This window comes from Exophiala aquamarina, assembly GCF_000709125.1.
Source record: "Exophiala aquamarina CBS 119918 chromosome Unknown aczIA-supercont1.2, whole genome shotgun sequence".
Lineage (NCBI taxonomy): Eukaryota > Fungi > Ascomycota > Eurotiomycetes > Chaetothyriales > Herpotrichiellaceae > Exophiala > Exophiala aquamarina.
Window position 1 is genome coordinate 2,477,249 of NW_013550586.1, and position 17,421 is coordinate 2,494,669.

At 49.1% G+C, this 17,421-nt stretch overlaps 7 protein-coding genes across 7 annotated transcripts; 3 read left to right on the top strand and 4 right to left on the bottom strand.

Moving 5' to 3' along the window:
• Window positions 1-4,024, bottom strand: A1O9_02711 (uncharacterized protein; the record flags this gene model as incomplete). The annotated part of the gene is made up of 8 exons (XM_013408282.1): window positions 1-128; window positions 210-764; window positions 820-1,522; window positions 1,573-1,829; window positions 1,897-3,153; window positions 3,201-3,278; window positions 3,323-3,545; window positions 3,593-4,024. 8 exons carry the CDS (start codon window positions 4,022-4,024, stop codon window positions 1-3), a joined length of 3,633 nt encoding a protein of 1,210 aa, XP_013263736.1.
• Window positions 4,025-5,345: 1,321 nt separating this feature from the next.
• On the top strand, window positions 5,346-7,390 carry A1O9_02712 (uncharacterized protein; the record flags this gene model as incomplete). Its single annotated transcript, XM_013408283.1, has 5 exons — window positions 5,346-5,747; window positions 5,797-6,184; window positions 6,269-6,730; window positions 6,889-7,006; window positions 7,060-7,390. The coding sequence occupies 5 exons, from the start codon at window positions 5,346-5,348 to the stop codon at window positions 7,388-7,390; spliced, it is 1,701 nt and encodes a 566-aa protein (XP_013263737.1).
• Window positions 7,391-8,834: 1,444 nt separating this feature from the next.
• A1O9_02713 (uncharacterized protein) lies at window positions 8,835-9,143 on the bottom strand (the record flags this gene model as incomplete). Its single annotated transcript, XM_013408284.1, has 1 exon — window positions 8,835-9,143. A coding segment is annotated over one exon (309 nt), but the record flags the coding sequence as incomplete, so codon positions are not given.
• A 2,305-nt stretch (window positions 9,144-11,448) lies between these two features.
• Window positions 11,449-11,745, top strand: A1O9_02714 (uncharacterized protein; the record flags this gene model as incomplete). Its single annotated transcript, XM_013408285.1, has 1 exon — window positions 11,449-11,745. One exon carries the CDS (start codon window positions 11,449-11,451, stop codon window positions 11,743-11,745), a length of 297 nt encoding a protein of 98 aa, XP_013263739.1.
• Window positions 11,746-12,437: 692 nt separating this feature from the next.
• A1O9_02715 (CAMK/CAMKL protein kinase) lies at window positions 12,438-13,648 on the bottom strand (the record flags this gene model as incomplete). The annotated part of the gene is made up of 2 exons (XM_013408286.1): window positions 12,438-13,487; window positions 13,511-13,648. 2 exons carry the CDS (start codon window positions 13,646-13,648, stop codon window positions 12,438-12,440), a joined length of 1,188 nt encoding a protein of 395 aa, XP_013263740.1.
• Window positions 13,649-14,534: 886 nt separating this feature from the next.
• Window positions 14,535-15,116, top strand: A1O9_02716 (uncharacterized protein; the record flags this gene model as incomplete). Its single annotated transcript, XM_013408287.1, has 3 exons — window positions 14,535-14,614; window positions 14,703-14,733; window positions 14,796-15,116. 3 exons carry the CDS (start codon window positions 14,535-14,537, stop codon window positions 15,114-15,116), a joined length of 432 nt encoding a protein of 143 aa, XP_013263741.1.
• Window positions 15,117-16,338: 1,222 nt separating this feature from the next.
• On the bottom strand, window positions 16,339-17,058 carry A1O9_02717 (uncharacterized protein; the record flags this gene model as incomplete). The annotated part of the gene is made up of 1 exon (XM_013408288.1): window positions 16,339-17,058. The coding sequence occupies one exon, from the start codon at window positions 17,056-17,058 to the stop codon at window positions 16,339-16,341; it is 720 nt and encodes a 239-aa protein (XP_013263742.1).
• Window positions 17,059-17,421: the final 363 nt, after the last annotated feature.

A 17,421-nucleotide genomic window follows, 5' to 3' on the forward strand; every position in this document is an offset into this window, starting at 1 on the left:
TCACTTTGAGGAGCACACCATCCAGTTATGCGCCTTTAATTTCCTGCATCTTATGACTGTCGCAAGGAGGAGAGCATCCGAGACTGCTTCGCCTCCAAACCAGGCAACCCCGGCGTAAAAGCTGCTCGCTGTAGAATCAAACAGTCAGCAACGAAGTGTTTGGCGCTTGGGAGGAAACTCAATTTTCCCTTCCAGAAGGCAGGACTCACATTTTTCGAAAGCTGCGGCACCCAACGCCGACACCAAGTCTAGTACCGTCACCATCACTCGTACAATTGCCATAGCGGTGTCCACTTCGCCTCCAGCGATATCAGCGCACGCTGGAATCAATGCAAAGACCCAATTGACGATAGCCAGCACTATGTCCTTCCCTATTTTGTACTTGTCTGGATCCATTCCTATTTTCCAAGCCCTTCTATCGGCCAGGTCTATGATCCAGCCACAGACCACCGAGGTCACTGGCATTATCCAGCTCAGCCCCCGCATTTCGGGGAAGGGGTCTTTTTTCGCATTCGGGTCCCAGAAAGGGTAGGTTATGACCAGACTCAGTCCTCTCAGAGCAAAGAGAAATCCTGTTCCCATCGCCTTCAAGGGAACACCCCTGGGCTGGACGGCCTTCGGGTTAACTGCGTGAATCGCGCTGGAATCTTCCAGCTCCGTGGGAGGGGAATAGAACTTGTAAAGTTGCGAGTCAGAATTGTTTAGAGACACTGTCCGGTATTCGGGTTCTTCCTGAAGTTTAATGGCGCCGACGGAATCTCCTACTGTTGGGAATTGGTCAGCAAGAGGATTTGTACAGGACACGGAATGTAGACATACCAGGTTCGGGTTTCTGGCCGGAGTTCTTTGTTTTTGCTTTGGCCGCGACCATATCTACAATTAGGAGGACGCCACGAGTAATGAATTCAGTGACACCAAAAGCGAACTCGAGCTCGACGGGAGTCTCATCTTCAGAAACCTTAGTTGCCGTTGCGTGATCGTCCTTGCCCTTCGTCGTCGTGACCGGAAGGAGACCACGAATTGACCGGCTTGGTGTGGGACTCATATAACTCAAGAAGTCGATCTCGCCGATATCAAGAGGCTCGCCCGTGAAAGTGACCATTGCAATGTTTGTGGGGAACGCGATCACAAGCATTGCAGCGCTGAGTGCAGTGAGCGTCTGGCCTCCCGTAATCGTCTTGTAGAAGGCGGAGAAAAAGGGGATCCGGATTTCCTCGTTTATGAGCTTCTTCATGTCACTGATAAACGCTGATCCAACGTCCATCAGTCCCAAGAAGAGCTTTTTCAGCGCATCAATAATTCCGAGGATGACATCAGCTCCTAGCTTCTGGAAGACTTCGCCCGCAGAAAGGTTATCTTGGTCGTTGAAGAGAAGGAGAATGTTTTCTCCCATCGTCACGAATATATCCCCGAAAGACTCGAGAACTGGCTCAATCAAATCGTTCCAGATGGCTTCGAGCGTGCTATGGGAGCCTCCTTCGCCGCCTGCCACTGCATTCGCTGCCGCGCCGCCGTGTTTCATCTGCCTGGAGTGAGCATAGATCTGACACTGGATTCAGGGCCGGATTTAACCTGGTAATTTGCATAGTTTTTCTGGGCGGACGTCTCCTCAGCGTCCATTTCTGGGGCTTGATTTGCCTTCTTAGCTTCATAACCTGCCTTGGCTTCCAAAGCATCTTTTGGATAAGTGAAATTCTTCATAATCTCCGCGGTATCGTCAAACGCCTTTTCGACGAAGGGCCTCCACTGGTTCACCAGAAGTGGCCCAGCATCAAGCATCCCGTTAACGAGCCCCATCAGGGAGCGCTGCGTTTTCAAGATATTGCCGACTGGGAAGAACAGCAGTTAGTAATGGGGGCTTGGCTTTCAGCAGAAACAAGAGCAGCAAGTACGCACCATTGAAAACTGCCTTGAGCCACTCGACAAACTTCTTGAGGCCTCCGATGACCATCTCGAAGAATGCGGCCAGTCCCTTGCGAATTTTCTCCACCGTATCGATCACGAAGCGAACCAAACTATCCTTGACCTCAAGGTACAACTCCACCACTCCTTCAGCGAACTCCACGGCCCAGCTCTTTAGCTTGTCCCAAGCGCCTTTCAAGAACCCCTCGACATATTCCCACCCAAGCGTGATTGCGTTTCTCCGCCGTGCCATTAGCGACTCAACGTTCCGCCCTCCTACGACTCGTCTCGGCGCATCGGGCGAGGTAAATCTCTTGGCGGCAATTCCCTGTTTTGAGCGATTTTTCATATTATTTCGCTCCTTGTTGATGTCCCTGATAACGGTCGCCACGTTGTCAATATCCTCATCTGACGCATCAGTTCCGTCAAGGATCCCTTCGCCGTTCGGCAATTTCGCATTCCTCAAGTCGTCTCCACTTTGGATCAGGTCTAGCTTGGCGTGGACCTTGTCCGCGGGATCGATCTCTATTTCCATTCCGGGGGGGAGGATATCTGGGTGGTCATCCCCAGCATTTGTCACAGTGAAGATGTCGGTGGCTATATCATCTGTCGGTGTAAGCAGAGCTAGTTTACCCATGTCATCCGTGAGCACTTTTGTGCCCTGGGGTCCAACCAGAACGTGTCTTCCATTGACAATGATTTCTGAATGACCAGAAGCCTTCAGCATCACGACTTGCTCGATCAGAGGTTTGCCATTTTCCGCTGTAAAGATCATATCCGTCATATATCCGTCATAATCGATGTTTTCGTTGAGATCTGGAATATAGTATGGCTTTCCACTCCAGATTCCAGATACGGAATCCTGTTGAATGACCTTCAGATCTCCAGAGATGTTGGCAACAATTATTTGTTGGGTTAGACCCTCTTGTTGCACGAAAGGAGAAAAGCTGCCTCCTGCGCCTTCCGGCAAAAGTAGAACTGCGCCCAGTGGCGAGGTAAATGATCTATCCATAGTGGTAGCGTAACTAACAGAGTCCATGGAGGTCGTGGCAAAGAAAGATATCTTGGCGGGACTGTGCGCAATGTGGAGCTGCCGAACGTCCTTGAATTCACCTTCCACAGATATCTTCTTGCCAGGATGGTTTCTTCGCTGGCCCTCGGCAGGTTTGAAGTGTTGCAAACCCTCGTCACCACCAACAACAAGTGAGCTAAATCCAGATCTATCTGGATACGTGGCCAGACATCGTGCACCTGACTTGGTCAGCTCGGTGGCTCGGTGGTCAAAACCTTTTGCTTACCCTGGGGGCATGTGAGAAGAGCCTGGTACGGGAAGCCATTGAACAAGGTAATGGTTTTGAAGAGCAGCTTGGTTTCACCTGAAAGCATTAGACAATATTAGGAAGTAATTCCGCTGGCATACCCTGTATAGAGTACAGACAGAAGTATCCATTGCCAATAGGAAGCACGGCAGGGCAAATGTCATGGATTTCAGCTGCATTCTCCGGAAGCTCGAAGTCCGTTTCCAGCGTCCAGCCCGAATAGTCCTCTTCAATTGCGACGCGAGCTACGTCCTGAGAGTCACGAATGTCCTCTTTGAAAGCCAAGACGACATCCGGGAACATAATAGTGGGAGCCATCGGGCCCTTTGAGAATCAGCTGCAAACATCGCGACCGTCAACGTGGTACGTACCATGAACACTCTGGTTAGCGTCTTAGGGATCGGAGCTCCAGTACGAGGAATGCGAAGGTGGGACAGAGAGTTCTTTCCACCGGCGACAATAGCTCTTGGGTGAAATGGCTTGATAACATGGAGATCTATAGAGTTGCCATCCTGGGAAGCGGTTGCAAAGCTCATGTACATCATTCCGTCATCTGCATCTTGAGACACATCGAAATCGACCAGCCTGGCCACCCCAGCTCCAAAGGCCTGTGTAAGGTCGATCGTGTGTCTGTTCCCTGTGTCGTCTTCCTTGATGGCGAGAAGCTTGCCATTGGTAGAATGGGAGATCAGTAATGGCTGAGCTCTTTCATCTCTGATGGTAGCAAAGCTGCGAGACCCAGGAACTGCAACGGCTGGGACCTGCAGGGTCATCAGTTCGGAATCATACTTGAGTGAGCCCATCTTGGATATAGCGGTCTGGCAGAAATTAAAACTTGGAAAGAGACAGAGTTGAACAGCTTGTTGGAAGATTTCTGCCCAGCAGGCCCTTTAATGGTCGCTCTACCTTCAATCCCTCTCCATCGAGCTTTGTAGCCGAAATAGAGCAGGCAGAGAAGCTCCATGCTCATCATGTCAGCTGCCGTTTTTGAAGCGGGGCGTCAGCACTGCACGAAATGTTGCGACTCCCTTCCAACAGGATTGACAAGGCTTTATCGGAGCAGAACTGACGATAATGCTCCATGTGGTTGGGGTGAGTAGCACTTAATATCCCGCAGCACGGCTGAACAAAAAGTGGTAGCTTGAGAAGTGGGGAACATCATAATGAGGCTGGAACACGAGGTCTGACACTTTTTTTTTTAAACAGTGGGCCATGAACACCATGCTCCCAAAACCTATGCCAGCCTCGTGGCCTTGGCGAACCTTCATGTTGGCTGGAAAACGTGTATCATGCCCTTGGCAGGCTTGGGTATTTGTTCTGGAGTTTGAACCATTTGACAGCTCAACAATACTCGCCTGTGTAGAGTGGACATGCCAGTGCGCCTTTGGCACATAAAAGCGTTCTAGAATAACACTCATTAAGAATTCTTAATAGTACTACTCAAATATGCATACTTACCAAGCCACAGCTTTGCCGAAAAGGAAGTGCGACGCCCTCGGCTGCGCGCTGATTTATACGGTCTGTGCATGGAGGCGGACTGTAGCTGCATGGATAGTGTAGCGCTACGGGGCTATGCCGGGTATTGTGATTGAGAAATCATCTCCTGAACACCCATGGTGCGGTCAATTCTCCAGCATATGATCTCCGGGTTACACTCGTATCCCAATGCCATGACGGGTTTGCAAGCCAGACCCTCGCAATATCGGTGTTATGTGTATTTTAACACATGCAGGCGGTGAAGAGTCAAAACTCTAGTTGAAAGCAATTCAACTTGTCTTTGCGCATTGGAGAGTGGGCCAATCGCTTTCCAGAGCAGGGCGTGACTGAATACTTCTCTCTGGGATGGTAATACCGTTCAGAGGTGAGTAGGGAATGAGACATGCAGCTAGTTGGAGAGCTGCATCCAATACCACTTGACTGATGTTTAGTCAACTGCCAGCAAGATCAACCGCAGCTGAATTGCTGGCATTAGCGGCCGAGTTGTTCACGCCCAAACCTGTTTAGACATATATTCATAGTACATTCAACTTCGTTTTCATCTATCAACTTGAAGCCAAGTAGTTACAGCTCATTTTTCTTTAGTAACAACATCATTCCATTTTCATTGCTAAAGATATCATCGTCATGGCCGAAGGTCCGATTATCACAGAATCCCAGAAAATCAAGGCTACGTTGACGCAGCAAGTCGAAGATGTCGAGGACGATAACGTTGACGGTGGCTTTGACCAACGGGTCGAAATCAACATGGACGACCCTGAAGTTCAGAATGCTGTGCGGGCGGCTCTGCAAAGCGATCCATTGTTGGCCCAGAAGATCGTGGACAAGGCCCCGGAAGTTGGCGCCATTGTGGGCAAAATCAAAATTGGAAAGGTTGTACCAGTCGGAACAATAGAGCTAGCTCCTATGCCAGAGCATGACGCAGTCGGCGAAAATTTTACCCAGGCAACAGCTGGCACTGCTGCTGCTGATGACAGGACTCGGTATCAAGATACGTCTCTTGAAACTGGAAGTGGCCGAATATCAATGGTAGCATGCCCAAGATTCGAAGTCCTGAATTTTAGCTAAAAATAAATAGATTGTCGCCATTACACAAGGTCTTCTGAATAGTCAACTCCAAACCAACCAGATCATCAACAACTTGGGAACTCTGGATGCCTCTAACGATAGGGGAGACACAATAATGTCAGAGTTGCGTCCACCCAAACTCGCTCTTGACATCGCCGGAAATGGCGGGCCTTCAAAGGTTTTCTATCACATGTTTTTCGATACTGGTGGAAGCTGGACGACGAAGAACGAATCGGGCACCTTTTGCACTGTTAATACCGATGGCTGGGTCTTTGTTGCTGAGACCACTCTTACTCTTCAAACACTCGACAAGCGGTCCGAAGAGTACAACAAGGCGAAAACTGGTTTCCATCGCAATGGAAACTACAACATCAACCGACTTATCCTGGACTTGACAAGTATGTAATTCATGCGTACCCTGTCCACGAGGGACATTCGGATTCAGCGAAAAAGCTGAGTCAGAAGACTGACTTGTGATACAGATGAAGGCAGCGTCAAACCTCGCATGGATCTGAGCGAATTCGGTGTCCAGATTCTTTCCGAGGGTGAGTTTGAGAGGTTTGCATCGCTTGTGATCAGTGCATTGAGGGATTCCTTCAATCAAGCGTTGGCATATTCCCTTGAGGGAATAGGCGCGGAGGTTGAATCGACTTTTGCGCCAACGGCACAGCGTCTTCAATGTTTACCGTACCGCAAAGACGGCAAAGACCCCATATCTGAGGGACTCACACAAGAGGGGGACAAAAACCTACTAGTGTACGTGAGCATGACCCAAAATCAGGCGTTCCCAGAAATTTGGATGCTTCCATACAGTGGGAACTGGTGCGTGCCACCGAGCATTCCTGCGACTATGGCCATCGGGCGGACAGTGTTTTTCGACAGTTTCCTGATCCCGAGGCTCAATGAAATCAACAAGGCAACCTTCATCAAGGCCACAGCCGCTCGTACGGAATACAAATTCTTCAAGTACTCCTATGGCTTCTCCTGGTCTACTAGCACAGAGGGATTCAAAGATTCGGATTTCAATTGGAGAAGATCAGGCAGCGACTGGAAGTGGAGCCTAACCACCGAAAAGAGGAAGACTGCTGATTTGCCACGATAGCCAAAATGGAGAACAAAATCATTGTCCCGGTTAACAAGAGCGAGGTTCATATTAATTGCAAAACAACGGTAGTCTTATTCCAGCAGGCGAAAGGTTTCGGAATTAAGCAAAACGGCAGGTAAGGATGTTGACCTTCTGTTTCAAAGTTTCAACTGCTTATTCTCTCAATAGTGTAATGGTAGAGCAGACTGGTGAGATCATTATCAATCTCAAATCGATCAACTCTGGCAGGCTGGAACTCGAGATGAAGAAAAACTCGTTTAACATCAAGAAGAGCACTGATAAGAGCTTCCTGCAGCCTGAAAAGAATATGAACAATTTAGCGAATAGCATGCAAGGCAAGCTTGCAGGCGCAGATTTGCAAGGCAAGATTGCTGCAGCTGGTAGTCGCTTGACTACAGTCGATACCTTCATTTTACCGGGCAATCAGCAGTTCCTTCTGGAAGATGCTACTTTCAACGATGAGCATGATCTCTTGGTTCAAGTCGGGTATAACGGCTAGAGTGATCTTGTATCGTCCGCTGGGGCAGGCTGGGGCCTCGGGGGACATGAAACACATCTAAACCTTCTTTATTACGAGTTCCTGGCGTCATGCTGCGCGCTCCGCTATTAGATATCTGCGCTCAGGCGTTGTAGAAATGTAATTTATGAAGGATCACAATGTTAAAGATAACGAACCATGCTTGATGACGGATGATCCTCGGCTGAAAGTGGGATAAGATACTCCATTGCGGTAGCAAGCATATGAATACAGCTTTGTTCAACGGGAATGGTTCACGGGTGTGGGTTCATGAGAGGCAAAATGAAATGTCCCTAATTGTTTCTATTATACAGTAAGTCTGACCGTATTGTTCATCTCGGCCAAATTGGAACCTCCATCACAGCGGTGGCTGTATGGAGGCTGCCATTGCCAGGCGCACTGATCTTAAAAAGGAACATATAGATAGATCTATCACTTAACGAAAGACAATGAATCAAGTGTTTTCTTTTCTATGACAACATCCTATAAACATACATACCATCTATTGAACCAGTCCTTAGGTCCACAACCCCCACGCCCTTGCGGTATTCGCCTACTTAGTCTGACGTTCTTGACAATCTCACGTAGAGGATTTCTCCTATCCATAGGCTCGCTATAACCCTCCAGAGGCTATTTCTTGCCCAGGCGCACAGGCCACGGGTGCTAAACGTTGTCAAATCGTGACCCAGTGCACTGCAAATACGAGGAACCTCATATTCAGGTTCCCCTAGATCGCCTTCTGGTGGATATTCCGTAAATGGCGCACTCTGATTGGTTGATCTAAGCCAGCCTGGTCTCTGTCTCAGCTGTCCCCGATATTCTCTCAGTTGCAACAGGAGGCACGCAATTGCGCAAGAATGAGACGCTCAAGAGTCTACATGATGAGATAGCACCCATGAATAGGTAGCCGCACGGAGTCGTCAATATCATCGATTGAGAACCCAACACCCTCAGTCGAGACAAATCACGTAATATTCTCTCGACAGGGAAAAAAAAAGGAAGACAGAGAGCAGCTGATTGAACGCATAACGCGGCGTGCGTCGCGGGAGCAACGCGTTGTTCAATGACGAGCGACCATGAGCCAGCGAGGGAAGGATCATGAGCGAGACTAGATGATAGCGGGTTGTTAATAGGGAGGTGATATTCCTATGAATAAAGCCTTCAGACTCACCGTTGGAGGCGAGTGTTAAAATCCGTTCCTGTCGCTACAAACCACATCACCATATTCAAGAAGGGTTAAAGTCTGTACAACCAAGTCCAAATTCATGTATCCCTCAGGGGCTGTTGTGCGACACTAGTTCGATCTGTATTCGGAAAATCTACATCAACAGCATTCAGCACAGTGAGAACATGTTGAAGAACCGAGAGAACTCTCCATAAAGAAGAGGTAGTCCTCTACTATACAGACACACACACATACTTAGGTATCCATCGCCACGGCCAACGTCCCCACAGCTGTTCCCAACACCAAGACAAGCGTTCTCACCGAGTTATGCCACTGCCATCGTCGAACCAACTCAAGCGTACTGAATTTCTTGTCACGCTCGACGCTCCGTCTCTCATTGAACGCGTATGTCAAAGCTATGGCACCATTCCCTGGCCCCGCAAGGCTCTGCGCGCGGCGTGACAGCGCGCCATTGGTCCGACGCAAGAAAGTCAGGGCGTATGGGACACCCGAGGCGGTGGTGGCTGCAGCGATAGCGTACAAGTAGCGGAGGAGTGATTCTTTAGGGGCTTTTTCGTTGTTTTTTGGATCCGCCGGTCAGTGACGTTTATGCTGAAGATGGACAACAGAAATGTATTACCTAAGTATGCCAGGTACCCGAATGCCAGACCGTTGATGACACAAAGTGGCCTTGAGATCTATTCCCCATATGTCTGTCAGATCGAGGCTTTAGGTACACTCACATTCCGGGAACCCTCCCCCCGGGTTCTTCCACATCACTTACGTAAAATCCTGCTAAATATTGCTGGCGCCATTGATTTGCCGTTGTTTTTTCGTCCGCGAGCAGAATCGTCGGCACCGCTGCGTGGGAAAGCGCCCACGTGTAGCCTAGGACCCAAGACCGTAATCAGATTCAGTCTTCAAAAGGCCCGAGAAACTGGTTGAAAAGGCATGTATCAAAGGGAAGGGAGGGGAACTGACCAGCAAAGACGCCTGCCGAGGTTATCCCGAAGGTTTTGGCAAGAACAACTAAATCCATGGTGTCTGCTCTTTAACTGAAGTTACAGTTAAACATTTATAATATAATATAATTATACGGTCAAAGGTGAGTCCGTCCTTTTATCATTCCTTTCAAAGAGCTTGAACAGTGGACGTCTGAGCCGGGTGTTTTCTCTCCCCGTTAGGCTAATCCCTGAGGATGAACATAAGCGCTAGTAGATATATGTACATAGCCTTTCTACGGAAGCCGAAAGAATGTGTCGAAACCCCTAAGCTTGGCACAATGCAGCGCTCCACAGCGAATCAAGAGCGAAAACGCCGTTTCTTCTTGTCGACACGGTGTCTTCATCCTAGATGAGTCTCAGGATCTTTTGGGTCGAACGGGCTCCCCTTTCGTAATTAGTTCTCTAACTCGCTTTCTAAAAGTAGTCTATCTCTACTGTCAACTCATGCTCTGAACTGCAATATGCGCTCAGATTAAGCGCTGAAGCTCCATGGTGACATATGTCCGACCGCATCTGGTTTTTATATGTTTACCTTATGAATGATTAGCTTGTTTGACATTGACTATATTTTACTAAGCTCTCTATACATTAATGTCCCTTATATACAAATAAGATCCTTACTCATTCTAGTTCTATATTGTATTCCTTTATTTAATGTACCTGTAATATTATTACTAGCATGTTGTACAGGTCTTATACTATAAAACCCTCTTGTTCTAATTGTTGACCCTGGTTTCTTTCTAGAACAAGAAGTGAGCCTGATCAACATAGCCCTCAGGCCAACCGTGAGGCAGCTGTAATGTGTAAAAAGTATTTGCATTTTACAACAATAGATAAGCCCCCCAATTTTCCGTTGTCGATGCCTCATTCCAAGATATCATCCATTTACTCCTCCCGGTACTGAGAGCACGAGGCCTATCCTGATCCGATTATGCAGCGCCTCAAGGAACTTATCGTGAAAATATATACGTCCGCAAAGGCCAATAAGGACCACCTCAAGAACATGTATCAGCATCCTACCGATGGAAAGCAGAAGTACCACAGTCGGGCCACATCACCCAATAGACTCAGAGAGAACACTGGATTTAGAGGGGTTAGGGGCTATGACGCAATGGCAATGAATTGGTGGCGTGGAGGACGTAGAATGTTCCGAGTGGCGCTCTCAACGTGCAATCTCCACGTCAAACCATGATACCAGATCCAGGCCGATCAAAATATTCCATTTTGCGTGGCAGAGAACGCGGCTTCAAGCTTGTCTCGACATAGCTATGCATAAGAGGAAGTGTAGAATCCGCCAACTGTTTGCCTTGCGGATAGTGTTAACTAGTCAGTTCGATGGTCCATATCCAAGAACGGCCGGCCTTCTTATTGTGACCACAGGTGGAACCAGCGGGGTGCCACGTAAGTAAGTTGATCAAGGGACACGTTTGGATGCACCCTCTTTTTACCCGCCCAAAGAAGGAGGAAATTGAAAGCCACATTCTCCACTGAAAGGCGGGGAAATGAGCCACTAATCACATCTTGTATGTGGGCTCATTCTGAATTGGGCCAGGATGCGCGCGTTGAGAATGCGGCGATTCTCGCATCCATGCAGGTACCGAGTACATATTTATCTGGTGACCCCCCATCCTCAGGTGCCCGGGGCTTGTCAGCATTTCATCGCGCAAATGAATATTGAATAAGGAACAAAACTAAGACCCGAAGGCCGGCAACATCCAGGAACACGACAAGACTTGCTTTGAGACCAAGGACACTCGCTCTCTGGAGAATTTTCCAATCATCCCTTTTCAAAGATCGTACACCTACAATCACGTAGAAAAACAGGCCTATCTAATTCCCACCGATCCACGAACCACACCAAGGCAACAACCATGGCCCCGAGCGACACCAGCTGCATCTTCTGCAAGAAAGTCGATTGGAACGAGAAAGATACCGAGCAACTTAACTGGGTGATCCAAAATCTCAACGGGAGGGTCGACTCCAGAGTCTGCTTCTACCACAACCAGAAACAAATCGAACGGCTGTCTGAGGCGCGCAACAAGATCCAGCAGGAATTACGACGGCGAACCACACCGGTCGAAGAAGTCAAGCAAAGAATATACTGGGATCATTTCAACGCGATGCGCTCCGATCAGAAAAGTTCTGGCGGCTGTTGTGTGGTCATGTGAATGGCAGAGGCGACTTCCGGGTCGAAACGGCTCAACAAAAAAATCACCAAATATCACAACATGGGGAGGATACGGATATGGACAAGGTTGCGAGCCGAACGCGTGTCCACGATTTCCGGACCGGGGCGAGGGCCAGGTAAGGCTGGCTGAGAAACTCGCCTGGAACTCGCCTGAAAGCCACTAGCTTTCTGGGGGTGGAAATTTGCCTTTCGGAGGTTTTAGGGGTTCCCAGCCTGGGTGGATGCCTCTGCCTCCGGTAAATCCACTCCATCTGAGTTATCCGTTCCGTCGATGAACGAATGTATGGCTGTGCTCGCGAACTGTGAGACCGAGACTCTGACCAATACTGTCGCTGTCACAGGACTTGGGCGCTCCCTCGCAACTGATGGAAGTACCCCTTTGGTGACCACACTACTGATTCAATCGAATTGAACTTGGGCCTAACATTTGGCGTGATTATGTCACGCGTACAAGATCGCGGCTATCAGCACGACGTTCGCAGCCGTCTTTCCACAAGAATGCAATCCTCGAATCAGGAGGAGTGGTTGACAAGTGAAATAAATGGGGTGTGGGCGCCGCATGCGCGCGAATGGTTGATCCTTAAACACTTGTAGCTTGAAAGCATTAGATATTCTAGCACAGTTGCTTGCTTAAGTATCGTACACTAGAACCTAGAGAGGTTTCTTCCTTAGTTAGCGAAAGAATGACTTTCTTCTACTCTCGCCTTGCGGCGAAGCCGCCACCGCCCAGTCTCTTGTAACAGAGCTTTTTCGTCGGCCTGGGAGTAACTGGCTGAACGAATGTCTGCTGAAAACACTTGTCCCGCCAAAGGAGAACAAGCTGGAATCGTCAGATGCACCTTGTGACAGACCTGCGTTGGGGCCGACGTGCGATTTGTAGTCAAGCCACGCCAACTCCATCAGAGGTCTTGTCTCCTTGCCAACAAATTCCTTGGGCACCTTTGCCGCAACTTCAATTAATTCAGCTCGCTTCTCCGGTTGGACTTGAAGCATTTTCGAGATGATGTCCCTCGCATAGGCAGGCACGGCGAATCGATCAGGATAATTTACCACCGGTACCTTCAACGCTTGTTGTGACGCCGTGGACATCTTCCGTTTTGGCTTGACCACGGCTTCATCTTCGAATGCAGGATGGGCTAAAGTCGACAGCTTATCAGTCTGCCCAGTGCATATGAAATAGATAACCACACCACAACTCCACATCACAGCCTTCCGAGCATTATACCTGATGCTTGAGAACACTTCGGGGGCCGTATAAATATCATTCCCAATCTTCGCATCAATACAAGCATAAATTCCACCGATATTGTCGGGTGTATATCCATAGGCACAGTGAAAATCCCGAATGGTTACTTGGCCAGTGTCGTCGATGAATATTGTTTCATCGCAAAGGCGTAGGTGAGCAAAACCCGAGTTGAAGATAACAGCCACACCTGAGAAGAGCTGATTAATGAATGACTTGATCTGATCAGCTGATTGAGAATCTGAACTCTGCATGTATTGGGACAGAGACATTCCCGGTTGTAACTCGATGACAACCCAGAAGTTTGATTGTAGTTCTGTGCTTTCTACAAGTTGTGGGACTCGGCTATCCGAAATGCCACTCAATGCCGCAACTTCTCTCCTCAGCGAATCGAATCTGTTGGCATTAGATTTCGCACTTTTTTTCACCAAAACCTGCCACAGTAAGTCCCATTGCTGATCAAACAAAAGCCCAAGTATCTAGGTACCTTCACGCAACTCACAGCCGCCGTGCCTGGCTGGCCGCTTGACTCCAGTCGGGGCGACAAATGCTCGGCGTCGAGTCCATATCGCTGTAAGAGGGCATCTTCAGCAGCTCCATCCGAGTCTATATCATTGGGTTTCGCATTTGAGGGAGACATGTTCTGGTCTCTCTCAAGGAAAGGGTTAGAGAAAGAATTGCTCATTGCCTTTGAAGCCAATGCTGGTGGATGGTGTGCTTCACGATCCAACCCAACTCCCACAGAATTTACTCCAAACAATGAAACGCCTTCCCGTTCTCGGGACCGTGTATGAACCTCTTTACTCCAACAAGGTAAAGATTGATAACACATTGGTAATCAATGGACGTAGGAGAGTTTTGGATAATATAGGGAATAAGCCTTGAGTCTACCCCGCGCCACGACAGATCTTCCGGTCCCCGAGCCGCGCGCAATGGTAAGACGAAGGCAGCTTCATTCGCGCTGATGAAAGATCATAAGGCATCAGCGGTGTCCCATTGTCATCCAAAAGACAAATATCTGAAGCACTCATGGAAGAGCATGGCCAACCTGTTGCTCGATTCGACCTAAAAATAGGTGCAAATGACCCGTTTTGGTCTGCATCTTCGGCAAACAAAGCAGGCGAGTTTCGGGCTGGAGGATAACCGTGATTCGTGAATCTTGTCATCAAAACAGCTTCTTCTTCGCTCGTAAGGACCACAGGTAAGAAGAACGTACCTGGAGGTATTTGGAAATGGGAGAAGACGAAGGCATGAAGATTCTCGCGTAGGGTTGCACCTTCGGGTCGCCTAAATATTCCCAATCCAAATCTGGAAGCTTCGGAAAATGTACCTGCCAAGCAATTAATCCGCAGCGCCAGCAGTGGAAAGCTTCCAGCAAGGCCATACTGCGGTGCTACTAGCACATGTTGAACTACAGCAGAGACATCTGCCCTTGCGACGAGCTATTGAACTTGCAGCCTTTGGGCATGCCATAACAGTGTGTTAGCACATACATCGACGCTCGCTTCTGGAAAGATCTACCCAAGATGGGTGCCGGTCAATCCAAGCCCGACGACTCTACCAAACATGTCTTTTCCAGCGATACGCCCATTCAATTCTCTCAAGAGTGCGTTCTTTCAGGGAGCAGCAGCATGCTATTGCTCTCCGAGCATGCTCTTGGCAACCAGGGAGCGAGGCTGACCCTTTGTTTACAGACTTGTAGACTCCCTACAAGCGTCCTCAGAAGTATAGCCGCAAACCTCGAGAACCAAATCTCTGATTACTGACATCCATGCTCTTTCTGATAGACCAACTCCACGCGCGCCAAATCGCTCGAACTACACATCGCACAACGTGTCGCCGCCGAGCTTGAAAAGTTGAAGGCCCAGGAATCCGAAGTTCTAGAAGACATCCGGAAGAAGATTGCGAGCGGTGATTCAGATTCCCAAACAGACTCGTCGCTCCTCTCCCTGTCTCCTAAGGAGCTATTATCCTCACAGAGCGCCGAGGAGAAAGCGCGGAAATCTCAGACGACGCAGAAAGTGCAGCAGGAGATCGAGAAGTTAAAACAGACGTTGGGTCAGCGGAAGGTCGTCAAGGAGTTGCCCAGGGAGGTTGAGACTGCGTAGGTTCCCAACCCAGATTGCATACTTTCCACTCCCCCATCTCCCACAGAGTGCCTACACTTCGTGGTCACAGGAGGGAAGGCTAATTAGAAGGGCTTCTGCCCGAAACAGGAGACAAAATGTCATCTCTTGCTTGAGATTAAACGACCGGAAACCCCTTGATTGCTGGAAGGAAGTCGAGGCGTTCAAGCGCGAGGTGCGGAAACTCGAGGAGTCGTATGTTTCTTCTGTACTATGAGACCAAAAGAAGCGGGACACTAGGCCAGGGAAACAAGAGAGAAGGGGGCGTTGTCAAGATTCTGTATATAAGAAAAATAAAAAGCACTTTCAAGAATCTTTTTGGAACAGGGGCACGTGGATTGATTGACTTGATCGTGAATGCGTGATTTTCGAGTTCTATTCCACCGGGTGCGGTCTCTGGAAAGCACCACTTACTACCAGAATAATCCCGTGAGAAGCTGGTGTATATCTCGATTTTCCGGACGGATGAGCTTCGCCACGTATCCAAGATCCTACATAGTATATAACGACTCCTCTGTACGGCGAAGTTCCACTCTGCCCCTCAGTGCCGGACACGTCGCTGTTTTTCTGTAAGGTCAAAGTCAAGGACGGCTAGGCTAACATCAGCTTCTCCCGCTGAACTGACAATGGTGGATAATTACTTGAATGCACCCAGTCAAGATGTTGCTCTCGGCGGTGTTCCCGGCTCGCTAGGCAGTGGAGGGACAGAAAAGATTCATCCTTGTCTTGCCCAACGTGCGTAGAACTAAGCGGCGCATAGAATGGGTAAAAATTGGTGCAAAAGCGGGCAATTTGAATCTTCCCTGTGCGGGTTTTGAAGTTGCTAGCAATGCTGGACAGGCTGACCCGACGGGATGGTCTTGGTCCTTGAACATCGAATTGTCTAGGTCGGAGTGGGAGACGCTGAATGCCCCCTGGTGCTGCCAGCACAAGATGAAGGCTTTCAAATTTGGGCGATAAGCCAGACCCATTTCTTTTCGAAACATCATCCCTGTTCGGGCGCCAGTCCAACCTCAAGACTGCGATTGGGATCGCAAGTGAGCTTGAGCTTGCGCATGCAGTAAATACTGATCCCGTGCCTGATGGCCGTAGACTCTGCTTCATCTTCTTCTCTGATGTCGTGAAAGCAGGAGTGTCAAAATCGCCCTTGCTCTCATATGAGCACTCGTGATAACTATCTCATTGACCAGAGGCTCTCAGGGCGTTAACTTTTGTTCAATTCCTTTCGAACGATCCAAGCCCCGCCGGGTCTCAATCTCCTATAGTACCTTTCAAGTAGCAAGACCCGCTTGAACCCACGTTTGGCATACCATTCCAAAGCATCTTCGTTCTTCTCCCACACGTGTGCATATATACACACTGTGTTGTGCGCATGCGCTAATGGTGAACTGATAATCGTGTTGAGCAGAATGGAAGCAAGGCCAATGCCTCGATACGGTGCGAGTAAAGCCAACGCTTGGATGTATATCTGCTGCAATTGCGGCTGAGAGCCCTTTTCCGGACCGTAAGGCTCCAAACAGCATCGAATCCATCCTACAGGCTCGGAAGAGTAGAGCACAACACGGGATAGCTGGGCAGCACCGTCATCGGTCAAGGTACCCTGGAAGAATTTATCGCTGTACCGAACTTGCAAAGTGGTGTTGGTCAGTCTTTGGATTGAGGGCAGGTGAGCCCGAGAGACATGGACAATCTGGGCCTTTGGAAAGTGTGGGATGGTTCCGGCTCTGTCATCTGTGGAGAGCTGATGTTGAACCTTCTCGATTATGTCCGCACCAGCAGGCACAGATGAATCTTCAGTGCCGTTGCACAATGAACCCACTGCTCCGGCTGACAAGTTCAGTGACAATGGTGGACTAGACACCGAGGGAGGTGCAGAGGTTGATGGCTGTGGTGTCAGATACGCGAGAAGGCTAGCTTGTGGCATCTTATCTTGCAAGTTACGCCTCCAGCCCAACCTCCAAAACGTGGTGGATGCCTGACACGGTCGTCAACGCGTATTCCACGGTCAAGAGTGGAAATTAATTGGAGTAATACAGACTCGCATATGAGGTGGTCAATTTGTCGTTCGACGCGACGCGACGCAGAGCAGCAAACAGGATTCCTGCCTACAGGAAGAAGGAGTAAAAAATGGAAGGCACGACTTACACATTACAGCCGATATCGACGAGGGCTCCTGCTAGATTTCGTAGCCAAATAGATGCTTAAGCGGCTATTCCCGGCGCTAGAGATAGTGCTGTCAAGGCTTGTTCTGGGGCCGAGGGCGCACTCACTTTTCCAACTTGCACCT